Here is a 14,180-nt window from a genome sequence, read left to right as displayed (position 1 = left end):
GGGAAAGAAAAAACAGTAAGTGGAGCAATAATAGTCAAAAAGTAACTTGTTCTAACCTGTTAAAAATAAAAATAACTAGTGTACAAGTTCACTCCTTGGATCATCTGCATCTCATAAGCATAAGTTAAAATCCTGACACCATCTGTTCCATTGGAATTTTAATACTGTACCAATATGCCAAATCACAATTATGCTAGCAAGGACAGCAGCCTCCTCATTTACCAAAGAACTCGGTGCCGTACCTTAATGAGACGGGGAACGAAAAGCAGCCAACTTGGACCAAAACGAATCCGGGAGCTCGCTGCTCACCCTGGGCGGGGGGACTGGGGGCTGCGCTCTCAGCCCCAACAGAAACAGGCAACTAGGGTAGGACACCTGAAGGCTAAAATATAAACAAACTCTCTGGGTTCTCATGAAATATATTTTTATCTCAATAATAGCAGCACGTTTGCCATCCTGCAGAGCAGGTGGCCCCAAGGAAGCCCTTCCAGAAGATCCATCACCACCGCGGTGAGGTTCGTGTCCCCTGGTGCTGCCCCGTGCCCTTCGCTGGAGGTGGGCTGGAGCAGGTGGACCCTCTGGACCTCCTGCACCTCTGCCAGGCACCGGTCGTGGTCACCTCCACGGCTTCTGTTTGTCTCCCTGATGGACAAAAGAGGAGATGCTGAGATCCCAGCGAGAACTAAAGCAGCTGGTATCGTGAATTCAGGAGTGAGCTGGGATTCAATGGCAGAAAAATGTCTTGTGAAGTCTCTAAAAAAACCCACCTTGCTAAATTAGCCGAGCAAGATTTATACTACCTTTTAACTAATTATTACTACAGGCTGCTGAAAGCCTTTTTATTTGTCCTAGTGGGAAAAAATCCATTTTAAAATGGAAATTAATATAATATCTGCCCAGCCTTCTTCAGTGATTTTTTTTTTGCTTGGCAATGTTGTAGTTACAAACCATATATCATGTTCAGTGATTCTTAGGATCAATTTCTTCAAGAAAGAAAAACAAAAATGTGGTCCCTTACCACTGCAGGATATAAAGTGAATGAAACTGAGGGAGGGGGAGGAAGGGAAAACACTGTCAAGTGAGTAAATCTTACAGACGTAGCACATATTAATTTTTTTCTTAATCAATGGAACTACGTAGGCATGTTCACAAAATTTAATTAAGTTCTGTTCCCCCTCCCAAAAAAATCTATGTGCAATGTTTCCCTGAAATTATTTATTTACTATCTGCCATGTAGCTTTTAGCTTTCATCCAGAAAATGACTGCCTTTCATCAGCAGGCGGGCGGCAGAGAGGCTGCTTCCCCAGCCGTCTGCGGGAAGTTTTGCTCTTCTTTCCCCGTCTGTAGGTCGACCGTCCTCTTGCAAGGAAAATCTAGTGTTTAGACTAACTTCAAGTGCGAGGCCGTTTGTACCAAAGCCACGAGCAAAACGTGGAAAAGGAATGTACAAACGAACAAAATCCTCTCAAAATCCAGTCCCGCTGCCAGCACCTCCAACTGTGGTGGGATCCAGCTCTGTTCTGGCTGGATCAAGAACACACAAACTCAAACCTCTGCGCTACTGCCGTGAATTTTTGGGGAGGGCAAGGCACCGTCAAAGTGGGTTGAAGCAAGGGCCTGACGGAAATTTCCTAGCTGAAATTTCCTTGCTTTTAACTTTTTTAAACTTTTTTTGGCTGAAATTTCCTTGCCTTTAACAAGCAGCAGCAATGAACTCTGTAAGGATGGCGTTGTACACGCATTGTAATGCTGTGAGCGGGAACGATCTCCGAGAACGGAAGGCAAGGTCAGTATGAGATAAGCAGGGTGCCTCAAGACTGCAGACCTTGCTTGTCAGCAAGAACAAGGGAGCGCAGGCTATACTTCCCCAAAAGAACATGGCGATGAAGAGGAGGATGAAGTAAACAACCAGCAGATATCTCTGAAGCCCACTGAGAGACTATAATGTGGCAGTGCGTGGTAAACTTTGAGAACAATGAATATATTAAGAATTTCTCAGAAATCTCATGAATCTGTATGTATAACCTGCATATAAGTCACACATCTGGCTCTCTACGGCACGCGCATTTTGAGAGGCGATGCCCTGTGTGTCCAGCACTGCCACAAAGATTTCCTGCTTAATGGTCACCAAGACTGAGTCCTGCTCTCGGCTTTTCACGGCATCGGTGCGGGGAGCACCTCATGGCGGGGGAACAGGGCGGCCTCAGACAGGAGGTCTGAGTCCCTTGGCTGCTCTGCTGAAATCAAAGAGACTGCAGAGACCCCCGGGGCGAGGGGCAGGCGAGTCGGTCACGCCGTCCAGGGGAACAGGGCTTGGCTGCTCACGTGCCACCCGCTTTGCGCCAGCCCGGCTGGAAACGTGTGCGCTGCTGCTGGGAGAAGAAAGGATGCCATTATCCAGAGCTTCACACGGATCACCCTCTGCAGCCCTTTGAGTTTTGGCACAGGGAAGGTTATTCTGGCTTCTGAAACACAGAAAATCTTTATAAAATAAATCCTGATGCTTCCTAGGTACGAGTCAAGCATTCTGAAGATTTACAAGTGGAAGTCAGTTAGAGCAGAGTTGGATTCCCCCTGTTAACGATGTCCAAAAGAGCTGCCAGTCACAAGGGGATGCAGACTACCATGGGCTGCCTAATCCCATGCCTGGGAAATTTTGTTTCACCTTTACAACGGGAGGTAAACTCATTGATATTCATTGCCCATTCTGCAAGAAAAAAAAGAAAAAACCAAAATCCAAACAAATTAACTGATATAAACCAGCAAAAAAGTCCTAGTCATGACATCCATTTCTACTTTAAGTCCCAAAACGGTGACAATCCTGTCCTTTTGGGAGGGAGGTTGTTTTTTTTTTACTTCTGTCATGAAGGACATCAAAGCCAGTGCACCGAACAAATACTATTGCTACTAAATGTTCATCTTGACAAGAACATGGGGGCCGGTTAGCTCAGTGGTTTGAGCAACGGTGCTGACAACAATGACAACACTGAAGATGCAGCTTCGATTCCCACTCAGTCCTCATGTGGTGTCTGATCTAGTCGAGAGCTGGCGTCCCTGGCGACAGGGAGGCTGGATTAAAATGATCTCTAAGGTCCCTTCCAGCCTAGGCCATTCTATGATTCTGTGTGAAAATGTTCATTGGAATTCTGGCACCAGAACCCTCGCCTGGGTGAGATAAGGTGAACTGGCCTTGGAAAAGGGCCCCCCGGGGGGAGAGACTGGGATGTCACCAACCTGAATTCTTCCCACGGACCAAACTTTAACCAGCTTTCCAATCCCCCTGCGAGAAATGGTATCTTTTGACTTCTGCCTTCACCTATGGGGCTCTCTAAAGCAGCAGATTCTTTAATCAAATCTTTACTGGTGAAAGCACTCTTATCAGCATCCTTATTTAAATATTCTTTGTCTACTTAAAGTAAGGCACCCAGCTTTCTGTCTATCTGCTCTGACTTCAAGGAAGGGAGCGAATTATTCCTCATGTAATATAAGTGCATTGATTTGAGAGAATAGAGGATTTGTTCTCTTGAATGCTCACAAATGAATGAAATCAAGAATACCTAGAAGCTACTCTTCCCCCAGCAAGGAAACACATGCTTGTGCATCTTGACAATTGTGGCTTCACTGAGGAAAGTAAAGACACCCTTGGGCCGCACGTGGTTGAGCTGAAACAACGCCCAAGGGAATGGAAGAGTTTAATTGAGCCATGAGTACAAAACCTCTCCAACCTACATGTCCTGGGGTTTAAGGGGCATCAGCAGGATTAAGAGAAAGATATCCTATCCCATACTGGCAGGAACAACAGAGGGGTAAATCAGAGAGGTCACAGCACGTCAGGATCAAACCAACAAGGACGCAGCTGTCAAGGAATTGCTGGCCATGCGTTCCCGACTGCGACCTCAGGAAAGCACAGCTGCGCTTAAGCAAAGTACCTTAAATATATTTGCCATGTCAACCACTGAGGTAACTTTCAGAGCAAACCTATTCCGAAACAGAACTCCCTCTTTAATTCTGCAAGAATGGTAATTTCCCCCCTCCACCCCCCCAACTATGCTGCAGCATCATACGAGCAAAAAGAACCAGGTACCGTCTCGAGGACCAGCTCCCCAGCCTGAAAACTAAGGGAGCAAACCAATGAAAACCCAACATATCTCTAAAATAATCAGGAACTCATCAAACCCCTCCTTATTGATTTTTTTCATGTTACAAGGTTTCACACCTCCAGAGAAGCATCTCAGCTCTTTCAGAAGCTCCAGGCTTCTGCTCTGACATCCAGCCCTACCCTCATGTGCCCCATGACACCAAGCTGAGGCAATGACACCGCAAGAGAAAACTCAGCTCAAATTTTATATGAAAGCACCCATTATCGATGGAGGTGTTATATTTGGTTTAACTGACAACCAGAAAGCACATTTTCATCTGAGCATGCAAAGAGTATATTTGCAAAAAAACATCTTTGCTTCCCAGTCTCGGGATCAGCCTCTGCAATCCTCCTGGTTCTTTGTGGAACAAAACGTTGGACTTTCCCACACTACCAGTGAAAACCTCGAGCTGAGAAAAATCCAGTAAAATTGCCTTGGTAGAAGCACAAATAAATATTTTTTTCCAAGCTCCCTGATGGCTTTTTGCTCACTCAAGCTTTGCTCTGAGTTTTTGGCTCTGAGAATATTTAAAGTGTAAAATTCAGTCAAAATCAGCACGTTCCACTGGGTTCTATTTCAGCCTGATTTAATTCCGGTGCAGAAATGTACACTGATCCAGTCTGACGGAAATTCAGTCTGAAGTCTTGAAATAAGTCTCCTCCAAAACACGCAGTGAGAGAAATTTCTCTTTCAATCTGGCCAAAGACTAATGCCTGAAGAGCAGCCCCAGCTCAGAGCGGGGATGAGAGCATCCCTTGCACCTCTGCCCCTTCCAACGGAGATCTGTTCTTCTCGAAACACGCGCCACAACTGGGGTTCACTTTCCTGTCTGAAATTAAAGGTTTGGGTGCATTGTAGCCTTCTTCCAACAAACTCCAGAACCCCATGTCTGGAGCACAGTTACAGAGATGTTCACATGCAGGCTTCAGGGAGTTTGCTCTCAAGACTTTCAGGACAGATTGCAAACCAGGAGGGCCAGGGTTCTTGTCACCATATTTTCAATAAAAGAATATTTTAGCTGCCTTAGCAGCTAATCAACAATCTCCTATAAATCACTAATCACTTTGACGGTAGATTCAGAGGAAGCACTGGAAAATTTTTAACACTGGTGATTTATGAACTGGCTTCCTAAGTCCAGCTGGTTATCAGAGCTGCAGAGTGCTCACATCAACACCCGATTTACAGGCAGAAAGGCATTTCACACGAGCGACAGGCAATAGAACGTGGTCAGCTCACACTCTAACTGAACAGTTTATGAGCACTTCAACAATGCTTATACCCCGCTGTTGGAACGTAAAAAGTATTCTCACAGTTTGAGACTTCTCACTTTTTCTTAAACGTTATTAGAAAACCAATATAACAAGCTAATTCGGGAGAACTAAGGAAACAGCGCTCTGAGGCCCAGTGTACTGCTGTTCATTCTCTGTTTTGTTTACCCAGATCCAGAGACAAAACCAAGGGACATTCACTCCAAAAGAAAAGTCCAAAGGAAGACCTTAGTCAGAGCCATTAGCACAGAAACAAACACCAGCCTCCTGTCCCAAACCAGCGAAGGGAGCCATTACTTTATGCCCTATGCTTTTATATTTCATTATATAAAATATATTTATTTTACACACACTGAGACCTGCATCTTTGTGGACTTGAGAGACACTGCAGGTGTTCAGCACCTCCAAAATCATCAAAATAACATGCTCCCTTTACAGCATCAGATTTGAAGCTCAAGCTCCACTGTTCCTTAAGCACTTGGGTTAACATTAGGAGGCAGAATAATGGCACCAATGTTTCATTTATTCCAGTATTAGCTTGAGCACATCTTCTGAAAGTAGCAGGGGGAAATCACTCAAGCGAGGTTCTTTGAACCAGCAACTCACTTGCCATTACGCTTTGGTGACAATGAGAGCAATTCTACCAGGTCTAACTCACTGCAGTCTCTTTTCTTCCTTCACAAAAAATATGGGTTTGAGCATTTCATAAAAGGTTGGTCTTGCTCTTTGCAAAGATGCAATTTAAATTTTTCCTCTTGCCTTCATATTTACTGTATGTTAGCCTTGAACTTGAAAAGCCGAAAAAAACAAGGAGAAGAAACTGAGAAAATGTTGTGGTTACAAATTTAAACAAATGCAGGATGGCTGGAAAGAAAAAAAAACAAACCAACCTGCTGCAAGGAAGTGTTTGTCTGCATGTACAATATGTTGCTGGTATTCATCGAATGGCAAATATCTGTGTTCTGTTTTCTTATTTACACTCCTTTGCTCTTTCAGAATTTTGCTTTCCTAAGAACCACGGCTACGATTCAGCGGATTTTTTAAAGGCCAGACCTCGCCAAGCCAAATCAAGCTGCTGGTGGGAGCAGCCCAGGGCCGCCTGCCGGGGCTCTGCTGTCCCAGGGCAGCGGACGGGGAATATCTCGTTGGCACACATCTGCTTTTATTACAGCAGAACCTTCCTCCGATCACTCAGTCTACTGAAACGGCGCTGTGGGACTTCGTGCGCGCCGTTCTGGAAAACGTCCAGCTCAAGATTGCAGTTTAAAATACATCGATTTTTTTTTCTTCCCCTAAATGCCAGCCCTCCTTGGTTAATCCTTTAGTCATTACAGTTCCAGTGGATCACAGAGCAGCAGCAGCAGCAGCAGCAACACAAGCTTCACAGGCGAGGTTCTGCCTCCAGCCCATACCTGTTGGTCCTGCAGCAGCAGAGCTAGTGGCTGGGCATTGTAAGAATATTTCCATAAAGCTCACAAACCCTCTTCTTCCACCACAGAGACCTCCACAGGCACAGCACAGAGGGGTAAGGGTTCTCCCTGGGAGGAAATCTATCCAGCTGCTGTGCAGATGTTGTGACAGAGGGAGGATCTGCATCACCAAGTGCTATTCTGGAGCAGCAAGGTAACAGATCTGTACAATCACACCAAACACCTCTCTCTAACATTCAGACCGATGAAGATCATATCCAAGGGGCTGTGAAATAACCAGCTATGCCGTGAATACGGCGTAGAGACAAACGCCAGTACCCGAACTTCACCATTCATTCATTATTAGGAAGAACTCTGAGTCCTACATCCAACTAACTTTGTAACCAAATTGTGGTTTGGCTAGGCGTTGAGCGGGAGATTCTTAGGCTAATCTAACAATCAGATGCAACACGTGGTTTCCAAGAAATAATAGCATTTTTCATCAATGGAGCAAATCTAATCAAACACTTTGCAGGGTTTTCAGGCTGCCACAACAAACTGGGGGCAGGGGGGGAAATCCACTGTCATTCAAGACCGACCAAAAAAGCTCAGAGCAAGGTCCTTCTGACACAAATGTTAACAGGCTCAGCTGCTTACAGCCTCACCACCTGCCGACGATCATCCTCCTGAGACAGAGGTTTGGCAGGATGGACCAGATTCACTCATGATGACAATAATTACCTGGAAACAGAAACATCTCCTGTCACCAGCAACAGACGCTTGCATTATTCATTGGATTAGACTTGCCCTTCTCTTTTGGGTCCTTTTGATCTTCACTGATTTAAAATCAGACAGAACCAACTACTAGAACATTTGGCAACATCAGTTTAAAGAGAGGGGAAAAGAGGTGATGTTCCTCTCCCACACCCAACCTGTGTGGCAGCACAGCTGTAGGTGTCACTGCACCTCAGCACTCACTTCTGTCAGGCAAACTTCTACCACACAATTCGTCCCTGAGTCAGTGGTACGTACATCGCTCTGGGATCTTTTAGTCCCGTTCACACGCACGATTAAAGAGAGGGGAAAAGAGGTGATGTTCCTCTCCCACACCCAACCTGTGTGGCAGCACAGCTGTAGGTGCAGGGGATGCATCTGAAACCTACTTCACGAACACCTCTCTGCACATCAGCCCCCTGCCAGCAGCTGAAAAGCACCCCCAGCCAGCATCTTCTTGGGAGAGTAAGGCAAGATGTCCAAAATTTAGAGCTGCCCCTAGAGTGAGCGGAAGCAGCACATGTCCTTCAGGAGGAAGAGCCTTGTTAATTAATTTTTGCCTTCCGGAACTCCAGCACCAGGAACGCCTCACGGCTTCCTTGGGACACCTGCAGCTGCTTGAGCTGCTCCATGCGTGCAGATGTGAAGCAGCTGGTGCAAGGCAACGGTTAATCAAATCGGAGTGTTGTCCTGATTTTCTCATGGTTGCTCAGAGTCTAGAACGTGGCCTTAGGAAGGGCAGGGACAGTTGTCTGTCTAAATCCCCACATTCTTTTCTGATAGGGAACCTGAAGCAGCATTTGTCAACCCTTTTCCACCTGCTTGTTGTGGGGAAAACATGAGGGTTAAACCGAAGGCTTGACGTATCTAACAAGTACCCCCACCTTGTCCCTAGTTCTTTTATCTCCAGATTGTGTGTGAATCTTTTCTCCTTTTCCTCCATCTGCACTTCTTCTATTTTTGTTCCTTTCTGCCTAGTAGCTCTCCTCTCCCCCCACCTTACCACTCCAGCTGAGCAGGGGATAACTTACTCCTTGTTGGTGCTACTCCCAGCTGTGCAGGGAGCCAGAGAGGAAAACCGAAGGGTTTGACATGATACAGAGGGAGATCCCAACTCTAGTCTGTTCTGTGAACTGTTCCAAGAGCCTCACGCAGTCCCAGCCACTGACAAGCAGAAAGAGAAGGGACATGGCACCAGGGTTTGGGGGGCAACAGCAACATGCAGAGGGGGGCTGCCATGCAGTTTCTCCCCATTCCATCATATCCTTCGGTTCCTAGCTGCTCGGCAGACACAGGCAGGCAGCCTGCTGCCTGAACCCAAAGCCTTCTCCACTTCCAACCTGTTATTTTGCTCTTCTGGCAATCACAACACCCCCGTGCAGGACTGTCGCCCACAACCCTGGCGACGCTGCAAGGCTCGGATCAGGCAGAAGGAGCTGGTTTGTAGGTTATGGGAGGTGCTGAGAAAGAGCGTGCTGCTGCCACTGAGAAGCCAGGAACGGGGCCAGCCTACAAAAGGCTGAGCCAGCCCATATGCTTTAACACCCCTCACCCCCGCCACAACATTTACCAGATGTTCAAGTGCACATTTTTGATTCAGCCCATTGCAAAGGTTGAAAACATTTAAAGCTGAAGATCCAAGCGCAACCTCCTAAAAAAATATACAACCCACCCTCTTAAAAATGAGACCGTTTGGAGATGAGGTTTTACTTCAAGATCATCAAAACAACAGGAGGTGTGGGGGGAACATTACAAACTGGTTCAAGTCAGAAATCCAACCTTAGCCAGTGTAAAATTTAATTAAACATCTTTTACATAACAGAAACTGGAGGGAAAGCAAATACACGAGCAGAACCTCACCCCCTCTCCTCAACTCGCACTCCACCTGCGAGCAGGAGCCAGGTGGTGACTCCTGCCTACCCGCCACGCAGGAGCTGCTCTTCAGAGAGCTCTGATGTGCCAACACAGCCCGTCTCCAAACCCTCCTTGTGCAACGGCCCCTTTGGAACTGGAGCGGAGCCCAGCTGCACTCCTAGGACTGCACCGTCATCCCCAGCGCCGGCACTGCAGCCCCGTCGTGCCACCCACTCAGCAGAAGAGCCGCGGGTTTGCTGCGCTGGACGCTTTCTGCGTGCCCTGCATTTCGGGGAAAAAAACCTCCTCCACAGAGAACACGAATCTCCCATTAGCCTTAATAGCACCTAAAATTGAACAAGGGGAGAAAACGTCATGCAATATTAATCACACAGCTCTGTCACCGGCACGCGCTGTACCCGTGTGAGTAGCTGCACGCTTCGCACCCCCTGCGGTCCATCTGATCTGCTTTCAAAAGGATTCGCGCATGAAGAACGTTCTTCATCTCCGTGCCAAGCACAGGCATTTACCTTCTGAGTAGTGTTTGGAGCACACGAGGTATTTGGTGTATCAAAAAAAAAATTTCCTTCCTTTGTTCTTCCTCCTTTGGGAATAATCCTCTTTTCTCAGCTCTGAAGGGTCCCTCAGACTGTGCCTGCCACAGGAGCTACGACGTGGCTCTGCAAAGACCACCTCTGCATCTACCTAACCCATTGCTTTGGACACCTCTCACGTTTAGGCCCATTAACCCGAACACAACAGCCTGATGAATTAATGCTTATATAGACACAGTTGGCAGCTTCTGATTAAATAATTAAGGCTAAGCAGCTGCAGAGAAGTTGTGATGCTCCACCAGAAAGCCAGATGTCAATTCTATTGGACCTCAAATTTTCAGATGAAATTATTTCAGGAATCATAGGATTGTTTGGGTTAGAAAAGACTTTCAAGATCGAGTCCAAAATTGGTAGTTTGGAAAGGAGGTTCTTTTGCTCCAGGGGAACTCTGCAGGTACCGTGCCTGCTCCCAGGTCGCTAGTGGCAGCCAAACCCCAAGCAGGTGGCAGGAGAGACTCTGCAGCCCACCAGCAGCTCTATCACAGCAAACAGCAAATGGCACGAAGCACAACACAACAATTCAGATCAAGATTTAAAAGAAAAAAAATCAAAAAATTTGTCAGCACATTCACTGCCTTAGCTTTTTCCTAATGAAGGACCCTTTGAAAAATCCATCTCTGAAAGTGTGTCAGCGTTGAAAATCCACAAAACTGAAACGAGCCCAAAGGAAAGCCTGTTGAACTGGATAAAAGTCTTTCCAGGAACATTAACTGGGTTGGGCTTTTCCTCACACTGGTGAGAGAAGATTTTGTGACACCTGTTACAGACTTTCACTCTCCAAAATTTCTAATGTACCTCCCATCTCGGTGCCTAACCCTAGCTGTAGGAATGTGGAAGCAATGAGCAATCCTTGAAGGTAAAAATTTCCGTAATATGAAAACCAGGAGTCTGTGTTTTCCAATTCATGGAAAGCCTACGTCCACCCTCTGTTCAGTTAGCAAACCATTGTGCCTATAAGGGATCTACATTTTTGTCTGATTTTAAGTATAAATGCAAACACAATTTATTTGACTCTGTTCCTTTAAGTACCTTAACTCTCCTCCTAGAACTTGTGTAAGACGCTGTGATTTCAAACAGAAGCAGCCCAGTAATAGCAACCATCCATCCTTGCTGGAATATAAGCGGATCCATGACCTTAGAACTATTTTGCCAAGCAATCCAGCTAGAAAACTAATTTTAAGTAAATCTATGCATGTCAAAATACAGATGGCTTTTCAGGATGCTAACTTAAGCATCATTACATAAGCAGATTAGGGCTGCCTGTTGAGCCCAGACACAGGAGTAGATGGCGCTGAATCCAGCATTACACACCAACTATTCGCCTCCCGATACATCTTTCATCTAAAACTTTTGTCAGCTCCCCACGCTCCCGACCCCACAAGCTGTAAGCACAGCACAGAGCACAGCGGGTCCCTCCTCCTCCCAACCCCACGGCCCGAAGCAGCAGCCGGCTAAAGGCCATTTCTCCAACTGGGCTCCAGCCTTCGCCCTCTCCAAACGAAAATGGAGGAGAGAAGCCTCGCGAAACCCTCCAACGCTGATGCACGGCGGTTGCGGAATGATTTTTTTCTGATGTAGAATTATACAATCGAAATTACCCTCGTGTTACCATTGGTAACAGTGCCCCTACCTGAACATCAACCGCGAAAGTTAACGAGCCTGCTCGAGCTCTTGGCTAAAACTGCCACAACGGCGCGTGACCCGGCGGGACTGCGGTGAGCAGGGCAGCCACTTCTCCTCGGGGGGCTACTGTGTTTTGTCAGAGGCACGCTGCCCAGCGAGGCACAGCACCTCGCCTCGCCCTGAGCCCTCGTTTCGGAGTGTGTCGGGCTGGCTCCTCAAATTCCCCCTGCTGAAAAGCAGCTGGGGGGGACAGGATTTTGTTTTCCCTTCCCTGCGGGGAAGAGCATCAGGTTTGTTTGACAGATGGCTGGGCTGACTGTGCTCGACTATTATCAAGCAGCTATTACCTTTGTAAATTGAATCCCATTCGAAGATTTTTTATTTTTTTTGGTAATGAAATCTGCAGCGCGTTCGCGAGGCTTACACCGCATCCCTCGGGTACCGGGAGGCAGTGAGGTGGGTGATGTAGGGAGCCAGAGCCAGCAGCACCAACAGGCACAGGGGCGGGCCAGCCTTCGGCAAGTCTGTGCTGCCACCTAGCCAAGACCGAGCCACCGAGTTCAGCCTCGCTTCACATCTCCAAAAATGAAACCGAAGCGTATCCCCCTCCCCAGATGTAAATAAAGCCCCAGCCCGCTGCGGACACAGGGAAATCTTGTTCTTGGAGTTGTACAGGGAGCGGCTTAAAACAGGTGATTACGCTTCCCTCAGAAACGCCTGGTACTTACGGTAGAAGACATATTCAGTGTAGCTAGACCAGACCTTGTCGTCTGTGTACTGGTTGACAAAGGAAGCTGTCACCGAGGAGTTACAGGCCACCATGTGGAATCCACACTCGGACAACATGTCGAAAGCCCTCTCCAGGTGCTTGAACTTGAGATAAAACCTGGAGGTGTACCGCTCTGGAGCCCTGTCCGGGTCTCTGCTTTCATTTAAACTTTCTCCAAAGACCTCTTTGACCAGAGCAATCCTTCCACAAACCAAAATCCTCGGAACCCTCCTGAATTTGGCGTCTGCTTGGCTCTCCCTGCCAATAGTGCATGACCCCCGGTACCCAATGGTGATGAATCCCCACTTGCGATCGGGTGGCAGGAGCGACGAGGGTGGGCAAATTCTCGTGTCGCTGCCTTGGGAGACCTCTTCGTAGTCGCTGTGGCAATAATCGTCAGGGCTTTGCTTGCTGTCATCGGGAGTCAGGAGTTTGACCAAGTCCGGCAGCTGGAAGTACTCAGCCTCCCTCTTGAGCCTCCCCTTCTCTGGGAAGTGGTCAGGCAGAACCACCTGCTTGTCCCTGAGATAGTCCAGAATATAGCGGAAAAGGAAACCATCTCTATCGATGAAGAATCTTCCCTTGGAGTCCTTGGCCAGATCGTTGGCTGTGTCTCTCTTTGGGGTGAACATTTTCCAGAGCAGAGAGTGAGGGGCGCCCACCAAGGTGGAGTGGCGAGTGAAGTAAACCTGGCCGCCCACGTTTAGCTCCACGACCTCCGGGAAGGAGTGCAGCCCAGTCCCCTGCTCTCGAGGAGGAAGGTAAGTCCTGCAGTTGCCACTGAGAGCCATTGTACTTTAAAACAGAAACCAGCAGCACGAAGCAGCAGGACTGTCAATCAGATCAAAGTGTAGAATAAGGCTCGCAACATTAAGGAGAAACAGGGGGGGACAAGGGAAGCAAGGAAAAACAGCCAAAAGGGTTTGTTTAAAAAAAAATCTGAATTGTCCATGAGTGACAGCGTGGCAGAAGTGGCTTATACCCAGAGCCACAGAGGCTGGACAGCAATCACTTCACGAAATGCAATCACACCATTAGATCTTCCAACAAAGCCATCGAAATCAAGGTCAAGCCAAGCCTGTGGTCATCCATAGGTCTGCCAAAAAGAAAACCAAAATAAGACAGAAATTATTCTTTTAAGCATCACGGAAGCTGCAACAGACAAAAGCAGATCAGTTTAGAAAGCCAAGCGAGATCTGCTAAATAGGGCTTTTTTTTTTTTTTTTGCAAGTTCTGTGCTTCTTTTTCACAACTCCTGGTCAATGGGAGGACTATATATGACTCCACCATTTAAAAGAAAACAGACTTTGTCTTTACAGAAACATCTAATTCAGGCATGGACATGAGGGAGCAAGAACAGTGAGTCTTACCTTGATTACAGTGAATGCACAGCTCTTGGAAAGGAAAGCAAAGCACGATTTGGAGACACACATGCAGGCACACCGAGCCCCGTCGGTCTCAAATCCGACCCCGGCAAGGGGCAGCGAAGGCAAGAAAAGTGCTCTCGGCAGCATCCACGGAGATCGCAAGAGTTAAAACCCAGTCACAGGAAAGTTAACGGTGGTGCGCGACGAGACAAACCAACACATATAGGGGGGAGAATTTAAAAAGAAATCATAATAAATAAAAAAAGAAGAAGAAAACGAAGGAAAACCCCCAGGAATAACTCCGACGCGGGGTGCGCGTTCGGGTGGCTCAGATGACTTGCAGAAAGCCCGCAGCCTGCGCTA

At 47.3% G+C, this 14,180-nt stretch overlaps 1 protein-coding gene across 1 annotated transcript; it reads right to left on the bottom strand.

The window, feature by feature from the left end:
- Positions 1 to 8,150: 8,150 nt before the first annotated feature.
- LOC104275007 (BTB/POZ domain-containing protein KCTD16-like) lies at positions 8,151 to 13,241 on the bottom strand (the record flags this gene model as incomplete). Its single annotated transcript, XM_009870834.1, has 3 exons — positions 12,410 to 13,241; positions 8,475 to 8,601; positions 8,151 to 8,241 (listed from the first exon to the last, which is right to left on the bottom strand). Coding segments are annotated over exons 1-3 (1,050 nt in total), but the record flags the coding sequence as incomplete, so codon positions are not given.
- Between the last annotated feature and the right edge of the window lie 939 nt (positions 13,242 to 14,180).

The sequence above is a fragment of the Apaloderma vittatum genome, unplaced genomic scaffold (assembly GCF_000703405.1).
Source record: "Apaloderma vittatum isolate BGI_N311 unplaced genomic scaffold, ASM70340v1 scaffold8276, whole genome shotgun sequence".
In the NCBI taxonomy this organism is placed as follows: domain Eukaryota; kingdom Metazoa; phylum Chordata; class Aves; order Trogoniformes; family Trogonidae; genus Apaloderma; species Apaloderma vittatum.
This window is presented reverse-complemented; position numbering and strand designations above follow the sequence as displayed.